Source organism: Rana temporaria, chromosome 4, assembly GCF_905171775.1.
Source record: "Rana temporaria chromosome 4, aRanTem1.1, whole genome shotgun sequence".
Taxonomy (NCBI): Eukaryota; Metazoa; Chordata; class Amphibia; order Anura; family Ranidae; genus Rana; species Rana temporaria.
This window is the reverse complement of record NC_053492.1, coordinates 372,203,191-372,222,304: the sequence shown is the minus strand read 5'-3', so window position 1 is coordinate 372,222,304 and position 19,114 is coordinate 372,203,191. Positions and strand designations below refer to the sequence as shown.

Below are 19,114 nucleotides of genomic sequence, written 5' to 3'. Positions count from 1 at the left end.
AAGACCTCATGCCATACTGACACAACTGCTTGGCAAGTGTGTTGTCAACTTGTTGCAGGATACTAGGAGCTCACTGGAATATCTGTTAGCATCAATACTAATATAATATTTCTATAGTTTCACTGGTTTCAAAAAGACAAACCATAAGGAAATGTGCTTGTATTGCAAAAATGAACTGAATGTGTTTTTTTTTTTGCATTTAGCCCAGACATACATTTAAAAAGCAGGACCTACATGGGGCATTCAAAAACAAAAATGGTTTTGCTTATAATAATCTAGCCATGTAGGGATTGTCTAGCTAATAACCAAAGTTTTGGTATTCCACGATAATTTCACTTCTTTCACTGTGTGCACCAACTAAAAAAACATTAAGGATAAAAATATCCTTGCACATTTGGTGGAACAGCCGTTGTGCCAATGAGCAATGCTTTCATCGGCCATAATAATGAGTGATCCAGCCTTGGGTTCACCAGCCCTTGTTGGCAAGTAACTTTTCCACCTCTGGTAACAAGCTGTATTGTGGTACTACTGCATATTGTTGTGTAGGAGATGAGCTGGTACCCATTTTACTACCAAGAAAAAATGACAAATTTGCCCTTTTTTTTTTTTCTTTTAGTGGCTGGGAGCAATGAGCCTTTTATGGCCCCTGGCCAAATTCCAAACAGCAGCATGCCAGAGATGTACAATCAGACTTCCTCTGGGGTGATATCCAGTATGGGTATGAGCCAACGCCAGCAATTTCCATATGGACCCGGAAGCTATGATAGAAGGTTAGTACATTATACAGTCACAGTGAAAATACCTTCTGAGCTTTATTTGTGTTTTTAACCCTTTGTTATGATTCCGCTAAAATCATCTTCCTTTACTGAAATCATTTTAATTGAAGAGTGTTGCCCAGACTAAATAGCCAATACCAATTATTGGTAATATGCATTTAATTAATGTCAGACTTCTTTATAAACTGGATATACTGTGTATAATATACACACACACACATAAATATATATATATATATATATATATATATATATATATATATATATATACACACACACACTGGAGTACACCCCTCACATTTGTGTAAATATCTTATTATATCTTTTCATGTGACAACACTGAAGAAATGACAAAAATTACAGAATTTGGCCTAATTAGACATTTTCCCTCCTCTGTGTCATGTGACTTGTTAGTGTTACAAGGTCTTAGGTGTGAATGGGGAGCAGGTGTGTTAAATGTGGTGCTATCACTCTCACTCACTCTATCATACTGGTCACTGGAAGTTTAACATGGCCCCTTATGGCAAAGAACTCTCTGAGGACCTGAAAAAAGAATTGTTGCTCTACATAAAGATGGTCTAGGCTATAAGAAGATTGCCAAGACCCTAAAACTAAGCTGTAGCACGGTGGCCAATACCATACAGCAGTTTAACCGGGCAGGTTCCACTAAGAACAGGCCTCGCCATGGTCGACCAAAGAAGTTGCGTGCACATGCTCAGCATCATATCCAGAGGTTTTCTTTGGGAAATAGACGTATGAGTGCTGCCAGCATTTCTGCAGAGGTTTAAGGGGTGGGGGGGTCAGCCTGTCAGTGCTCAGACCATATGCCGCACACTGCATCAAATTGGTCTGTCATCCCAGAAGGAAGCCTCTTCTAAAGATGATGTACAAGAAAGCCTGCAAACAGTTTACAGACAAGCAGACTAAGGACATGGATTACTGGAACCATGTCCTGTGGTCTGACGAGACCACAATAAATGTATTTGGTTCAGATGGTGTCAAGCGTGTGTGGCGGCAACCAGGTAATGAGTACAACGACAAGTGTGTCTTGCCTACAGTCAAGCATGGTGGTGGGAGTGTCATGGTTGTAGGGCTGCATGAGTGCTGCTGGCACTGAGGAGCTACAGTTCATTGAGGGAACAATGAATGCCAACATGTACCATGACATACTGAAGCAGATCATGATCCCCTCTCTCCAGGGACTGGGCCGCAGTATTCCAACCTAATGACCCCAAACACACCTCCAAGACAACCACTGCCTTGCTAAAGAAGCTGAGAATAAAGGTGATGGACTGGCCAAGCATGTTTCCAGACCTAAACCCTATTGCGCATCTGTGGGGCATCCTCAAACAGAAGGTGGAGAACTGCAAGGTCTCTAACATCCACCAGCTCCATAATGTTGTCACGGAGGAGTGGAAGGGGACTCCAATAGCAACCTGTGAAACTCTGGTGAACTCTATGCTCAAGAGACTTCTGGAAAATAATGGTGGCCACACAAAATATTGAAACTTTGGGCCCAATTTGGACATTTTCACTTAGGGGTGTACTCACTTTTGTTGGCAGCGGTTTAGACATTAATGGCTGTGTGAATTATTTCGAGGTGACAGCAAATTAACACTGTTATACAAGCTGTACACTCACTACTTTACATTGCAGCAAAGTGTCATTTCTCCAGTGTTGTCACATGAAAATATATAATCTATGTGTGTGTGTGTATATGTGTAATATATTCTTGTATGACTTTGCCCTGTGGTGACAGGGTCACTTTGTAAGGCTCCCAAGCCTGTTTGAGAAGACCTTCACCTGTAGTAAACGATAAATGCAAAGTAAAAAAATTGGAAATTCAGGCTCACTTTATTAATGAAGAAATGGAGTGGGTAAAAATCCACACATAGTGTGGTCAAAATGTTCTCTAAAAAAGTGTTTTGCAATGCCTGCGCCCTTGTGCCATTTTATCATCACAGTTGTAGCTGTAATAGATAATTTGATAAAAAAATAGATACATTTCGCCAGTGTGAAAAACCTGTAGCTGTTCTAAATTCTATGTAAAATTGTTTATGGTATACAGTATATCATATGTAATGAGACCGACGCCTAATAAAAATGACAACTTTTTGACAAAACATTATTAATTGACCTTTCTATATGAATTTAAGTATACATTTTATGCCTATCGTTTGATATTATGGCTGAATGTACTTATAGGTCAGAATATGGCATAGGTGCTGAAAGTGCAATGGGACCTCCCGGTCAAAACAACATGGGGCCTTCAAACAGTGATCCAAGCTTGTATTCACCTAATCGTTTTCAAGGACAACAAAGGTGGGCAAAAGGACAGCCAGTAACATTTGTTACAAAGCAATGCATGTGTCTCCTAAAGCAGAACTCTAAATTAACTGTAAGATATGGCAGCTGGCCGTGCACATCGGCGAGGCCCCTTCTCCCCACTCTCACATGCCTCTCTGGGACCACAGCCTGTAGATTAACAGGGGCGTTATCTACCTGTCACAAGTCGTGACTCATGGTTCGGTCAAGCCGTTTCAAACACTTAAAGACAACCCAGATCAAATTCTTTCTTTAACCCAATAGGTGCCATAACAGACAATTAATGGATCCGCCATGATTCTCTCTTGCTAATTTCTGATGCTGTTCTGGCCTCTCCAATGTTTTTTTAGGGCCTCAATGCCCCAAAATTGCAACCCCCTGTGATCTTTATTGTGGACATAGGGACATAAAGAGTCCCTAATAGCATACTATTTTTGGTTTAGGGGATTATTAAACTCTCTTCTTTCCCGAAAAATATTCTGAACTTTTGTACAACAATGACATCTGCCACAGCCATAAAAACCTTTCCTGTGCCAGAACATCAGTTTTTTGTGTATCGGTGGATCATGTACATTTTTAACTACCAGGTCCCTGAGATTGGAGGCTTTTTTATAGATATGTTTTGATTTATCAGGGATTCAGGGTTTGAGGAACCTGTGTGTTTATCTTGTTTCAGTACTTGCCAGTGTTTACTGATGATTTTCTCAATTGCCATGTGTTGGATATTCTAATCCAAAACAACAGTGCTGCCCATTATTCCCTTTTCAACTACTTCTTGTGTGGCTTTAGCCTTTAGCAATTCTTCTCGTTGTATGTTCTGTACTTTGGACCTTTCTCTTTGTAGAAACTCTTTTTCATAGCCTTTGTCTAAGAACATATTAGTTAAAATCTCCTTCAGTAGAATTTCTTTTGATCTTCATGTACTGGCCCCTAGGTATGTTCGAGAGCCATGTTCTATGATAACAGCTATTAGTTGGTATATATGAATTTCTGGGAACTTGGAAATTAATCTGGGCTAATAAAGTGGACTTTACACATAGAGGCACGGCATATATGACCATCTCTCTGTTTCCCATGGCTATTCTCTCTGGCTAATCATTGTTAAGATAATGCGGAACCACTGAAGGGACTATTTAAAAATCCCTCTTTTTCTGCCTTTACGCTGAGGGTTTTACCAACGTTTAGCCCCCATTTAGCCTTCACCCGGAGCCTTATCAAGCCAAGGGAATTTCTGGGGATACATTGGATGGTTTATCCCGCTGTTCTCCTTTCATTACTGTTTACCAACAGATGGTGACATTCTTCAACCTTTTATCGCTTTATACAACGAATACCCACCATATGCCTAGGAGGCTGGTTAGGTAAATACGTTGCACGCGCTTTATTCTACCACTAGCGGTCGGACCAATGTTTTCTCGGAAACTTGACTGATCCACTTCTATGCTCCTGATGAAGTGTCCTGTACGTGAAACATGTCGAGAGTAAAAGCAAGACTTACTTTTTCACATTTTGATCTCAGCTTCAAGAACCAAAAAACGTATACATTTTCTGGTGCTATACGTCTATATGTTGAGTGTATCTGCATAAGTATAAGCCCTTTTATCTTGTGTTATATGCACTGAGATTATATGTTGCTAGTATACGGTTTTACGGAATTGTGTATACAATCTTCTTTATGTGTTTTTTACCAAAAGTACCGCCAAAAGTCCACTTTATTAGCCCAGATTAATTTCCAAGTTCACATTATCGGGACGTTGGTACACTAGGACAAGGTGCATTCACAGCTAGTAGCCGCCCTGTGATACATGCACATTTTGGCAAGTTCCATTTAAATATATGAATTTCTGTCTGTTTCCTTGAAAAAGTTTTTGTTCTAAAACTATTGTTCTTTTTTTCTATTGCTAAATCCAGGAAATGTATATTGGTAGTACTTGTTTCCCAAGTTATTATGTTTCTATCATTTATATTGAGATTAACTAATAAGGTGGTTAGTTCTTCCATTCCTCCTTTCCAAATATTAATTAGGTTAGCAATAAATATTTTTCATAATACTATAATTTGATTTTGATGTATTCTCCTTCTCCCATTTAGCCATGTACACATTTCATAATGTAAGAGCATAAATATAAACAATTGGCATAGATAAAAGTGACTAAAACAATGCTCAATGTAAAACAAAAAATATAAACGTATCAAAGTCTATATTATAAAGATGAGTGAACATCAGATGGAATGATTGATGCAGGAAAACAGGTGAGCTGCAATCCAGTGATTAAGATGCAACAGGTGTGCAAGTTGTCTGTAGAACCCCGTGAAGATCACAATCACATCAAAGTATGAAATGGGTAAAACACGCTTACCAGATGGTGTTGGACTCTACTACCTTACAGCAAAGAGTCAGCCAGACATTGTGGTCTTTGGAAGCCGGGACCACTAGAAACCGGACTTGGATCATATGCAGGGCTGGAACTCCAATGGAATGGACAACAGGAACCAGCAGTGCTTGAATGATGTATTTGCGTCAATGCCACAGGCTCTGAATACGATCTTTGGACCATCGATCAGGAAATGCAGGCAGAGGACGTAGTTAGAGCTCCAAATGAAGCCATGGGGTGGATGATAGAAAAGGAAAAAAGAACATAACACAGGATTCTATGTCAGCCTGGAAAGCAGTGCTGTCTTCTTCCGACACAGCAACACACAATTTACAGATCTTCCCAGGAATAATCCACTCTCTCCTGCAGCTGCAATCCCACTTCCGGATTCGCACACGCTTCTTCCCGTCCCAGTTACGCCCACCGTAGGTCAGCTGACCTACGGTGGGCGTAACTGGGACCACAAAGACCACAATGTCTGGCTGACTCTTTGCTGTAAGGTAGTAGAGTCCAACACCATCTGGTAAGCGTGTTTTACCCATTTCATACTTTGATGTGATTGTGATCTTCACGGGGTTCTACAGACAACTTGCACACCTGTTGCATCTTAATCACTGGATTGCAGCTCACCTGTTTTCCTGCATCAATCATTCCATCTGATGTTCACTCATCTTTATAATATAGACTTTGATACGTTTATATTTTTTGTTTTACATTGAGCATTGTTTTAGTCACTTTTATCTATGCCAATTGTTTATATTTATGCTCTTACATTATGAGAGTTGTTACCTCACTTGGTACTATATAATTTTGAGTTTGTTAGCGCTACATTTTTGTTTATTATCTTGCTGGCTTTGTTTGTTTGTATGTAGCAGCTTGGCACTTATTTTTATATTAGCGCAGTTTTTTCTTTATTTTATTTCATGTACACATTTGCTACACTAGGTGCAAATTTTGCCCCCATGGCAACTCCTTTGACCTACAAATAATAAGTCCCTTCATACCAAAAATAATTGAAAACTGAAAAAAAAAATTGAATAATGCTTCAATCAAAAATGTTAACTTTTTATAATACATTTTCTCTGCTTCTTGGTATAATCCTCATATTTTTTGAGTGCTCAACTAACTGCTTTAATCACTTCTTCATGATTTCTATTCGTATAAAGTGAGAATACGGCCCAGATCCACAAAGAAGTTACGCTGGCGTATCTATTGATACGCCGCGTAACTTCTAGGTTGCTCCGGCGTATCTTTGTTTTGTATCCACAAAACAAGATATGCCTGAAGTTGGGCTAGATCCGTCTTAGTACGATGTTGTATCTAAGGTGCATATTTACGCTGGCCGCTAGATGGTGCTTCCGTCGAGTATGCAAATTAGCTAGATACGCCAATCCACAATCGTACGTCCGCCTGGCGCATTTTTTTACATAGTTTACGTAAGGCTTTTTTCGGCGTAACGTTACCCCTGCTTTATGAGGCGTACGCAATGTTAAGTATGGACATTTTCCGTCGTGTACGTCGTTTGCGTAAAACGTTCGCGAATAGGGCTTTGCGTAAATTACGTTCACGTCGTCTAGGCATTGAGCGGGGGTAATTTAATTAGAAAATCCGACGTGATACTGAGCATGCGCGTGCATGCGCCGTACGGAAAAAGCGTAATTTACGTGGGGTCAAGCTTGTTTTACATAAAACACGCCCCCCTGTTCATCATTTGAGTTTCGCGCCCTTACGTCGGGAGATTTACGATACGCCGCCGTAACTTTGGAGGCAAGTGCTTTGTGAATATAGCACTTGCCTCTCAAAGTAGCGGTGGCGTAGCGTAACTACGATACGCTACGCCTGCCTAAAAATAAGCTGCTGACTGTGGATCTGGCCCTACATCTGCCGTTCCTATCACTGTGTCCATTTCTATGTCCAATTCTTGAAGTAATTGTTATGTGTGCTTGGTATCCTAAAAGAATACTGATGGGCCTTATATGTTAGTATCATCTACGTGTGGTGATATATGCAGTGAATGCGTCTCAAACCACTATTACAATTTCAGAGGGAGGAAAAATTACAAAATAGAGAAAGGAGAACAGTTACATAGGAGGGATGGAAATGAGGTATGGATGAGATTAGGGATGTTGTGGCTGAGAGCATACATGCATGAAAGTATCAGAAGGATAGTTTTGATGTTGGTCAAAACTGGGTGGATGGAAATTATTCACCCAGGGAATTCAAGTCCTTTCAAATTTGCCCATGGTATCGTTCAATTTTGCAGATAATTTCTCAGTAATCATAGTCTGATTGATACAATCTTAAACTTGTTTAAATGTTAATTAGGACTGGGAGACTTGGCTTGGCAATGCATCATTAATAATTAATTAATAATACATCATTTGTTTTATTATTATGTCAGAAGTTTAAATTGGTTTAAGGTGACTGCCTCTGGTTTGTCATGTATTGCTTTGCTCGGAGTTCCCTGAAAAAAGACCTTGCCACCAAATATGCCAGATGGTGCCTAGGTCTGCCCATTCTGCAGTATAGCTCTGCATACATATGGAAATCCAGTCCAGATGTTGGTTTCCTGTGAGAATACATTTTGAGAGCAAAATCGAGGGGTCCTCTATATCTGTTGACAGACATATTTTAAAGAGAGATATCAAAGTCGGTTTCCCAAGGGGAATCGTGAAGGCAGAGGTTAAAGGTTTTAGTAAATCCGTGAGATTAGTCTCAGACCCTATTTCCAATTTTTATTTAACATTTGTTAAAATTTCAATTTAAGTATACACATTCTTTATAGTAGTTCTGGTGTAGAAGACCACATAATGTTCATTGTGGAGTATACAAAAATGCTTGTTGGAGTTGATCAATGATTGCATAACTTCTTGCTGAATAAAAAAGGATCCTATTAGCAAAAAATCTGCTGCAGGTAGAAATGCAAATGCCTAGAGGTTCCAGGCAGTTTCTAAGTGCAAAGTTCAAATGTCACAGTTTATTGGCACCTCAGTACGTTGGGCAGCCTTAAATGCTAATAAGAATTTAAAGGAGGCTGAAAGTGCTTGAGATTTGCCTGTTCAGTGTTCAGGTGTGAAAGCAGGGTATTAAAGGCTATGTTTGACTTTAATAGTTTGAGTCTGTGATCTAGAACAACTATACAGCAAGTCAGAGTACACTCAGAACTCCTGATCTGCATACTTGTTTCAAGTCAGTGAATTAGAATGTATTGAAAGAGGAGATAAGATAGTGGCGTCTCATACATTTCTCCCAGCACAAGTTTCCTTCAAAGCCTCTGTAGGTGTTCACATGGGACTGTGGATGAATGGATTTCTGTCCTCTCCTGCATTCAGAAGTACTTTTGCTTGGTAAAAAACAAACAAAAAAAATGCACAAATGCGTTTTTGCGCATGAATAGCATTTGTCGAACTTGCACATAACATCTTAATTGTATTCAGTTGAGAATTTGACTAGACTATTCCTCTGACTACTTCCCCTTGCAATCCAACAATCTTATGTGTGAATAATTGCCTTCTATTCAAATTGGTCCTAATGGGTCTGTCTGAGCTGGGGAGACTTGATTTCAGGAGCAGATACTGATGTGAAAAGACATATCTCTAATGGAACATTTTGTTGCCTTGTTTTTTTTAGGCATGAAACCTATGGACAGCAGTATCCAGGACAAAATCCCTCTTCAGGACAAACACCCTATGGAGGGCACCAAGCAGGAATGTACCCACAACAACAAGTAAGTTGATGGAATACGAAAAGCGATATCCCATTCAGTATAACAGAAAAATTGGAAATGTATTTGTCGTATAGACTGCATTACTACAGAGCTACATCCAATAAATGTAAGCCCTAAAGCAGCTTTTATAAAAGATTGTTTGACTCAAACGTTTTAGTAAACCCTCTGTCTCAGAAATTGCTGCATAGAACTCAATACAGTATCTTCAAAAGTCATGGCAATAATCATATTCATGTAGTTTAGTTAAAATTTTCAGAATTCAATACTCACAGTGGGGTTGAAGGAAACAAGATGACTAGTACTGTTTTTTGTTACCTTGGGTTCCTGTCTGGTACATTCAGTCTAAAATATTATTGCTGAAAAGATAGACACTGTGTGGATTTAAGGGACATAACTAAATAATTTCAAATGAAGTGCTCTATTTCCTCTAGAAACTATACCTAGCCAAAGATGGATCAAAATTCAGCCATTTCTGCAGAAACCAGATGAATTTTGATCCAGGTATGGCTGTTCCCATTCGACAGAAGTTGATCGACCGATCAACTTCTGCTAAACATGACTGTCTGAAAACGTTTGTTGATCAGCATCTGCAGCCAATTGGCTATGAACACTGATCAGTGTATTCTTTCTGACAGTGGAGGCATTGTCTGAATACAATGTCCCAGCAATAAGGATTCCTTCACCGACCTTGCTTGTGTGGTTGGAGGAACCCATTCGTTTTTTTTTTTTTTTTTCATTCAGCCAGCTGGCAGAACAAAGAAAAAACAGTCCATGGTCAGCTTTAAGACCTTTAAAGATGCTTATAAGTATTCAATTGAATTCTACCCAGTTGTCTCAAATAGGAATACTATTGTCCAACCTTCATCTCGATTTTCCTCAAAAAGCTAGGTAATAGGTTCATTTCCAATTTAATAATTGTCTGTCAAGGCATTTTCAAGCCCAAAAAATTATTGAAAAGCAAAAGACAAACCTATATGGGACTTCATTGCGCTTTAATGGCAGAGCAGTACTCATAGAACAAAAAACAATTAATACATACGATATACATCATCCTGAAAGGACCCACTGTTTTTTCTCTACTATTTGTATTTTATTTCTGGGTCAAATCACGAGAAACTATGTATGCATACTTTTGTATGAGAAGTTATACTGCTCAATATTTAATAGCACTGAGCTATATAGCTTAAACAGTGCACAATGGTACAAACTACATAACATGTCCAAAGATTTAAACACAAACATGAATTGACCCCTTTTTTTTCAATATTTAGTTTTTCATGTGTTTGTCCTAGACCTAGATAATAACAGTATATATTTATGGTATTTAGTGTTTTACATAAAATCTGCTTTATTTAATTTTAGAACTTCAAACGCCATATGGATAGTATGTACTGTCCTTCATCAAAGCGCCATGAGGGAGACATGTACAGTATGCAGTATAGCAGCCAGCAGCAGGATGTGTACAATCAGTATGGCAACACTTACTCTGGACCTGACAGAAGGCCAATGCAAGGACAATATTCTTTCCCTTACAACAGAGAGAGGATGCAGGGCCCAGGACAAATGCAGCAGCATGGAATGGGACCTCAAATGATAGGTGGGGCAGTGCAGTCATCTTCAGGTGATGGTGCTCAGCAGAATATGTGGCCCTCACGCAGTGATATACCCTATCCATACCCAGGAAGGCAAGGCCCAGCTGGCACCCAACAACAAGGAACTTATCCAACTATAAACCGTTCTGATGATGTCTTGGGATCTGACCAAAGAATAAATCATGAGGGTCCTTGGCCATCTCAACGGCAGCCTTCCTACATGTCCCCATCTGGATCAATTCAACCAATCACTAGGGCTCCACCTTCATCTTACCAGACCCCACCATCAATGGCAAACCACATTTCAAGGGCTTCTAGCCCTGCCTCATTTCAGCGCTCACTAGAAAATCGTATGTCACCAAGCAAATCTCCTTTCTTGCCTTCTATGAAAATGCAGAAAGTTATGCCCACAGTTCCACCAACTCAGACAACTGGGAATTCTTCACACACTTCTATTGTCAGGCGTGAAATTACCTTCCCCCCTGGCTCAGTGGAAGCAACTCAACCAGTCTTGAAGTCAAGAAGAAAAATTACCTCAAAAGACATTGGTAAGAGGAAAAAAAGCTTATTTTGTTTTTCTTTTTATAATTTATTTAAAAATATTATATTGCAATGTATTTATAAGCATTATATTTTTCAGTGTACATGGTGATGTGGCAAATGCAAAATGGTATTTAAAGTGAATTCTTAAATGTGGAAATTGGAAATTGTTATTGCTGTTTTGGAAAGCCATTTGCCCTGGGACAGATAGAAACCACAAGTAGAGGATTTCATATGCCATTACCGAATATAAATTGCTTTTATTGTAGACGGATGGTACAGGCACATACGGTCACCAGGACATACAATAATACAAAATAAAATGTGCAATAAAAAAATCTTAAATCGTAGTAATTTTTTTTTTTTTAATGCGCTATATATATAATATACATTAAATAAAATAAACCATATACAATCACTTTCTGTAGAATGTAGCTTATTGATAAATTTTATGTATAATTTTGTATTTATTACCTGTATATTTCATCTGTATAATTTTATCTCTATAGAACCTGGAGTACCGGTTCACACTAGCGCGATGCAGGAACAAGCGCGATTCCAGTGCCGGTTCCCGCATTCTATAGGACTCGTAGGCAGTTCCCACTGCTCTATGCGAATCACTGGAGGTGTCAATAAAAAGTCAATGACACCCCCAGATCGGTTTGCATATCGCAGTACGAACTGTCAAATGATGCAGGAATCAGATCGCACGGGTGTAAACATTTATGCAATCTGATTCCAATGCGGACAAAAAAAAATTGGTGCCAATGCGATGCGCATTCAGCCATACAATCTGTATGGCTGAATGCACATCGCACAGACATTGCGTGTGATCTGTATAGCAGTGTGGTGCAAATCCCATGCAATGTCTAACATCGCACCAGTGTGAACTCAGCCTTTAATCTGTATCAACCTGTACGTTTACAAAGATCAAGCAAGGCAAGTAAAGAACAGAGCAGTATTGCCTGTGGTCTTTGTATAGCTGTTCCCCATTTCCCACTGTGTCTGTGTGGAGGTTGACATCTTGGTAAAAGGAACAGAGCTTTGTTTTCTCAGTTCAAAGCTGCCCCCTCTGATGGCTGATAATATAAATGTTGAAATAAACCTTAAAATGCAGCAAAGCAGACGAGATTCAAAAATCACAGATCCAGACTGGATGAAGCAGAAACAGTAAGGTTCTTCCACTGCAGGTTTTATTGTACAGATTTCTCTGCAGCAATAAAATCACTGCCAAAGGCAGAGAATGCTGATTGGATACCAACCAGCAGTTATTTTTCGGTCATGCCCGTTTGACAGAAGCTGGCCTGGCTTCTGTACACACAAATCAAATGTCGGCCGGTTGAAAGAGCCTATTGAAGAGATTCTTTTGAATGGCAAGAACGCGGTGACGTCATAGACTACGATGAGCATGCACTCGTCCCATTCGATGCTGTCACCGCCATCTTGCTACACTATGCCTTGGAAGCTACCGCGCATGAGCCGAAGGCTCATCGAGAATGCGCGGGTTTCCATGGAGGCAGGTATACACACGCTCAGGTTTCTCAGCAAGAAAACACTACCGAGAATCTTGACGAGAAAATAGAGAGCAGGTTCTCTATTTTTCTCGTTGAGATTCCCGGCAGTTTTCTCAATGAAAAACCATACACACGCACGGTTTTCTCTGCAAAAAGCTCTGCCAGCAGTTTTCTTGTGGTTTCTTACCGAGAAAACTGTGCATGTGTACGAGACTTTAGTTAAGGGAAATTTTCTTGCAAAGTTAAATTCACTTTGCTGGTTAAACTGCCTTTGCCCTTAATAAATCAACCCCATACCTCTAAAGCTAATGACTTTTTTGTAAATATTTAAATAGTATATCTCCTGCATCAGTGTCAATACATGGATCAACTGTCTGCCATAGGTAGAACTGGATCCTAAAATTGTAGCTTCAAAGCCAACTTCAAGGTTACTCAAGGGTGTCATAAACCATTATCTAATCATAACCATGACCGCCACAAGATATACAACTGGAAATTAGGCAAGTCTTATCCACCTATGTCAGCTGGCAATTTAAAGCCAATGGAAGTGACGGTTTTAGTCATATAGAGGAATTTCTCTAAAGAGTTTTGCTCAGCATGGTATTTTGATGTGCCTGTTTTCCCTAACAATTTTTTTTTAGGTATTTTGCATATAAGAAAAGAAAGGGGCTAAAACTGAAAAAGAAATATACAAGTAATTCCTTTTTATTGCTGTCCCCCTTTCTTTTTTTTTTTTGAAGAGGAGAGAAGATCTGTGATTACCTCTGTTTGAATTTCCATTTCTGACTTGCACAGGTGGTATCAAATACACACAAGTCAAGGGCCTCTTATTCTCTTCTAGGTCTGCTGTATACTGTACATATTGTTATCCTACAAAATCAAAATGATAGAACAGAATGGCATGCTACTATCAAGTGAAACCTCAGAATTTCTGTAGATTTTTTCTTTGTTTCCTAGTAAAAGCATGGAAATCAAAGAAAAAAACAGCATAGCAAGTTAAAACCTATTTTGTGTTTATAAAATGTTTTGAACAAATTAGAAATATATGATTTAAATAAATTAATTGTAATAATGCAGGTCTAAATATGAGCAGCCATATGGACAGTTTTTCACTTGTGCCTCATGATTAATTTAAATTAATAGTTAATTCAAAGTGTGTAATTTGGAAATGTATTTTTATTTTTTTTCTAGTAACACCCGAAGCTTGGAGGGTAATGATGTCTTTAAAATCTGGTCTCTTGGCTGAAAGTACATGGGCTTTGGACACCATCAACATCCTACTATTTGATGACAGCACAGTGGCTGCTTTTACCCTATCTCAGGTTGGTGTATTACAGTTAAATATCGATGTATTCTTTGTTCTTTAGCTTGTCTTTAATCATATACTAGAGATAGTGCAGCGCTAATAATAAGTCCATAAAGAAGTCATCCATGTGATCTTCAAAACGTGACTATATGTAGAAGCATGCGGGTGAAGAGCGTGGAATAATGTGAAACCTCCACCAATGACAGAAATGGCCGCTCACCTCACAGGGTAGACCCTCTGTTAGATAGGGTCATGAACGCTATCCCATGAGGGTATAATCCAGGCAGAAGCTCCAACAATCTTTAATCATAGTTTATAATATATAAATCAAGGAAATTTACCTATTTGAACTGTATTAGAATGTTCAATGGTGAATTGAGTAGACAGGGAGGCCGTCGGTCGTAGGTTTCCGATACAAGCTCTCCACTGTGGATTATGTACTAGGGGACTCTGGGCTCACCCAACTACATCATTCTCCCTATTTGTGTTACTTTAAGAGTGACAACATATGGCACAAGGACGGATAGATTATATTATAATCTTGTTTTTTGGATCAGTATCTTGAGCATTAATCTTGAAGAAGCATGATGGAACAATGGATGGACAAGATTTTCACACATACCTGAGAGAGATAGTGTAACATTACATTTAAAGTTTGGAAAATAATCTGCTGGGAAATTATGCATTCTAGTTGGGAATGTAAAAAACAGGAGAATAATGTAATTTTTAGCATATTTTTTATGTTTAAGTTAAGGAAATTAAATTTAAAGTTTACACATCTTGTGTATTCTTCTGGACAAAAAGCTTATCACCAGTTTTTGTGTTTTGTACATTACAAATATACTGTATTTATTGGCGTAAAACACTCATTTTTTTTACCCTAAAAATAAAGGGTAAACACTGCCTGCGTGTTGTATGCAGGGGGCTGTGGAAAGTCTTTCCTGAAACTTCCCTCTTAAAGTTGGGGTGCGTTTTATACCCCTGTGCGTGTTATATGCCGATAAATATGGTAATTATCATTCTGTAAACATCATTTTTTAATTCTTTATTGCAAAGCTACATTAAACTATTTTATAACACTTTTATATTTGATTTTAACAGCTGCCTGGCTTTTTGGAGCTCTTGGTGGAATATTTTAGGAAATGCCTCATTGACATCTTTGGGATATTGAAGGAGTATGAAGTTGGGGCAAATGTTTGTGATTCTCTTGAAAATTACTTGGATGATAATCCATCTACAGAGGAAGAAGCTGCTATGGATTATGAAGACGATACAGAGGAGGATGAGGTTATTGATGAAAATGAACCTGATCAGGACAATGACATTGATTTGGATGACAAAGAAAACCTAAAACCAGAGGAAAAAAATACCCCACACATAAAACCTGAAACGTTAGTAAATCGAATGGAGAAGCCAAAACAAGCAAGTAAGTTTGATAGGCTGCCAATCAAAGTTGTAAAGAAGAATGATCTATTTGTGATTGACCGTTCTGACCGACTTGGACATGTTCAGGAATTCAATAGTGGGCTACTTCATTGGCAGCTTGGTGGAGGTGATACAACTGAACATATTCAGACTCACTTTGAAAGCAAAATGCAAATTCCCTTGTACAGGAGACCTCAAAGACCAATCAGTCCTCCAAACAAAAAGAAGAAAGAGCAAGATGATAGATTTCTACCAGATAATGATGAAGATCAACAAGAAAAGAGCATAACCGCAACCATTGATGATGTGCTCTCTGCAAGGCCCGGTGCACTTCCTGAAGATTCCAGTAACCCTTGCTTGCAAATGGAGAGTAACACACTTTCATTGGGAATCCACCAAGCCAAAACTCACAGGAATATAACATTACTGGAAGATGAACCAAGAAGCCGTGATGAAGTTCCTTTGTGTAAAGTAGCTCCTTGGCAAGACTCTTTGGCCAGGCGTTGCATTTGTGTGTCAAATATTATTCGTAGTTTGTCTTTTGTGCCTGGGAATGATGCTGAAATGTCAAAACATTCAGGCTTGGTCTTGACTCTTGGGAAGTTAATTCTCCTTCATCATGAGCATCCAGAGAGAAAACGAACACCACAAACTTATGAAAAAGAGGAGGAGGTAGAAAAAGGTGCCAGCTGCAGCAAGGATGAGTGGTGGTGGGACTGTCTCGAGGTACTGAGGGAAAATACTTTGGTCACATTAGCCAATATCTCTGGAAAGTTAGACTTGTCTGCTTACACAGAAAGTATCTGTTTGCCAATTTTGGATGGTTTACTACACTGGTTGGTGTGCCCATCTGCTGAGGCACAGGATCATTTCCCAACAGTAGGGCCCAATTCTATCCTTTCCCCTCAGAGACTTGTGCTTGAAACATTATGTAAACTCAGTATACAAGACAATAATGTGGATCTTATTCTAGCCACACCCCCTTTCAGTCGCCAAGAAAAATTCTATGCGACTCTAGTTAGGTATGTCGAGGATCGCAAAAACCCTGTGTGTCGAGAAATGTCTGTGGCGCTGCTTTCGAACCTTGCTCAGGGGGATATAGTGGTAGCAAGGGCCATAGCTTTGCAGAAAGGAAGCATTGGAAACTTAATAAGCTTCTTGGAAGATGGTGTTACCATGGCCCAATATCAGCAGAATCAACATAACCTCATGCACATGCAGCCTCCCCATTTGGAGCCTCCTAGTGTAGACATGATGTGTAGGGCGGCTAAGGCTTTATTGGCCATGTCTAAGGTGGAAGAGAACCACTCTGAGTTCCTTTTGCAAGAAAGCCGTTTATTGGATATCTCTATAACAGCGGTTCTGAACTCTACAGTTTCCTCAGTCATTTGTGATGTACTTTTTCAAATAGGACAGTTATGACACCAGTGGGAAGCCAATCACGTATGAGAGGAGAGTAGGAAGTCGCATATAAAACTGGCTATTTTTCTGTACTTTAGAGAAGAAGAAACACGACAAATAAAAGAAAAGCAAAGATGCTCCTCACCCAGTTATTATTTACCAATTGGAATTTCTAAGAAATGGTTAATGAGCTATGAAAATAAATATTTGCTGTTTGTGTATGTTCATTCTATTTTATTTTATTTTTTCTTTACCAAAGTTGGTGATTGTTTTATTTGAAGGTCATTTTGGATCTTATTTTTTTAGTTTCTTTTTCTTGATTGTATTATTAGCCTTAGGGGACAGATAAACCTGTGTGAGCATTGTAAAAAAAATGAAACTTTATCACTTCTTTGAAGAGAATAAGTTGTTATTATTTCAGTTTTCATATTCAGAGTATTTTTTTTTGTACCCTTGAGTTAAAAGAAATGTACCAAACCAGTGTGCAATAGAACCACTAGTGACATTGTTGGAGTATGTAGAAAAGGGTGCTCAGTTTAAATTCAAATCTGTTTTTATCCTTTGGATAACAGTAATATTAGAATAGAAGCAGAACGAATAGACACCTGTTGGGAAAATAAAATCTGAACATTTAAACTTATTTAAAAAAAAAAAGTTCAAAAATTCATACCACTGTCATAATCAAGTATAGTATTTGAGATTTCATATGATAACAGCCTTTAGATGCTTTGTTATATATATTTTTTTTTTGTTTGTTTTGTTTCTCGTTATTACCCAGGGTCTGGGATGTATATAAGAAATGTACAGGCCTTCACTTTGTTTCTTTTCTTAAAAAATCATTTTTAGTATACTTTGGCTATCTCCCCATGATGTGGTTAAAGTGATATACTTCTATTGTCATCTTTTTTTTCTCCTTTGTCATGGCACTGAAAAAAAAAATCCTGGCCATATTTCCCACCATGGGGGTAATGTGCAGGTTTCTGTATGTATAAATTAATGCTCTATTTCAGTATAGCAGCTGGACACTTGCAGGTTGCAATTACAATGTGGAAAAAGTCACCTGCCAACTAAAGAAGACAATGGTTATATTATACAAACGGCGGTTATTACAACACAACAGATGAATCGACACAACTTCTGGGGTTTTTCAGCGATGAAAATCAACATATTTGTATTTCAAGAAAATGTAGTTTAAAAAAAAAAAGAAAAGAAAATGAAAAAACTTGTTGTAAATTCCTCTTTTTCCTCTGGCTTAACGAATATCATTTATTCAGTATAAAATCTTTATACTATATGTTCCACATGTTAAGAATAAATGTACATTAAATCTTGTTAAGCACTGTGATGGGTGTTTTTGAATAATCACTTTTTCCTCTTGTATATACAGTAGTCTTTGAAGTATGTTAATGGTCTTTTACACAACTGTTTCAATATACGCTCTCTGACATTGGAAAAGGTTTATATACTGTACTGCAAAGGTTCAGCTTTTATATTGATTTTAAACAGACTGTATATATTTTTGTAGACATTAGCAATAGCTCTATTTGCTTCCCGTGGGTACCTGACAAGTTGCATTGAGAAATAATGTTATTTTGTGTGCATAGAGTTTTGCTGTAAAAAAACAAAAACCCAACAAAATTCTTTGAAAACACGAATTATATAAAATGTTTTCATTTTCTGAGCAGAATGCAGACTACTGTTTATTTTATACCATATAGTTTGCATTACATTTGTCTTACAGTAGAGTTTATTTTGGTCTTTAGCTTGCACATTTTGAATTCCAATATATTCTGTCTTGTTTGGTTTGCAGGGGGGTGGATGTAGCCTGTGCAAAGCTGCTGTTTCTTTGATGGGAAAATATAGATTTGTAGAATTACTTTACTTAACTTCTTAAAATGTACGTAAAAGCAAAATTTGAAGTTGCCTTGTAAAAGTAGAAAACACTTCATCATGAGTTAAATGCTTTCATGTTGCCAATCCTATCTCAACAATGTTTCTGAGTGACAACGCCACGTAATATGAAATATGACAATTGAATTGTTTACAGTATTGTCAGTCACTACAGTTGCACTCTAAGTGCTAAAACAACCTCTATATCCAGGTTGCCCCTATTCCCAGGTGTTTGATAGTGGG

The 19,114-nt window shown here is 38.3% G+C and overlaps 1 protein-coding gene across 9 annotated transcripts in view; it reads left to right on the top strand.

The window, feature by feature from the left end:
* Window positions 1-18,665, top strand: part of ARID1B (AT-rich interaction domain 1B) — a 497,144-nt gene extending 478,479 nt beyond the window's left edge. For 6 of the 9 annotated variants that reach the window (XM_040350968.1, XM_040350965.1, XM_040350966.1 and 3 more), the window contains 6 exons: window positions 617-770; window positions 2,982-3,098; window positions 9,107-9,203; window positions 10,566-11,343; window positions 14,041-14,171; window positions 15,257-18,665. In XM_040350968.1, coding sequence (XP_040206902.1) covers window positions 617-770; window positions 2,982-3,098; window positions 9,107-9,203; window positions 10,566-11,343; window positions 14,041-14,171; window positions 15,257-17,002 — 3,023 coding nt within the window. In that variant the 3' untranslated portion in view covers window positions 17,003-18,665. The remainder of the gene's footprint in view (window positions 1-616; window positions 771-2,981; window positions 3,099-9,106; window positions 9,204-10,565; window positions 11,344-14,040; window positions 14,172-15,256) is intronic. The other 3 variants (XM_040350967.1, XM_040350969.1, XM_040350963.1) reach the window with 1 other exon arrangement.
* Window positions 18,666-19,114: the final 449 nt, after the last annotated feature.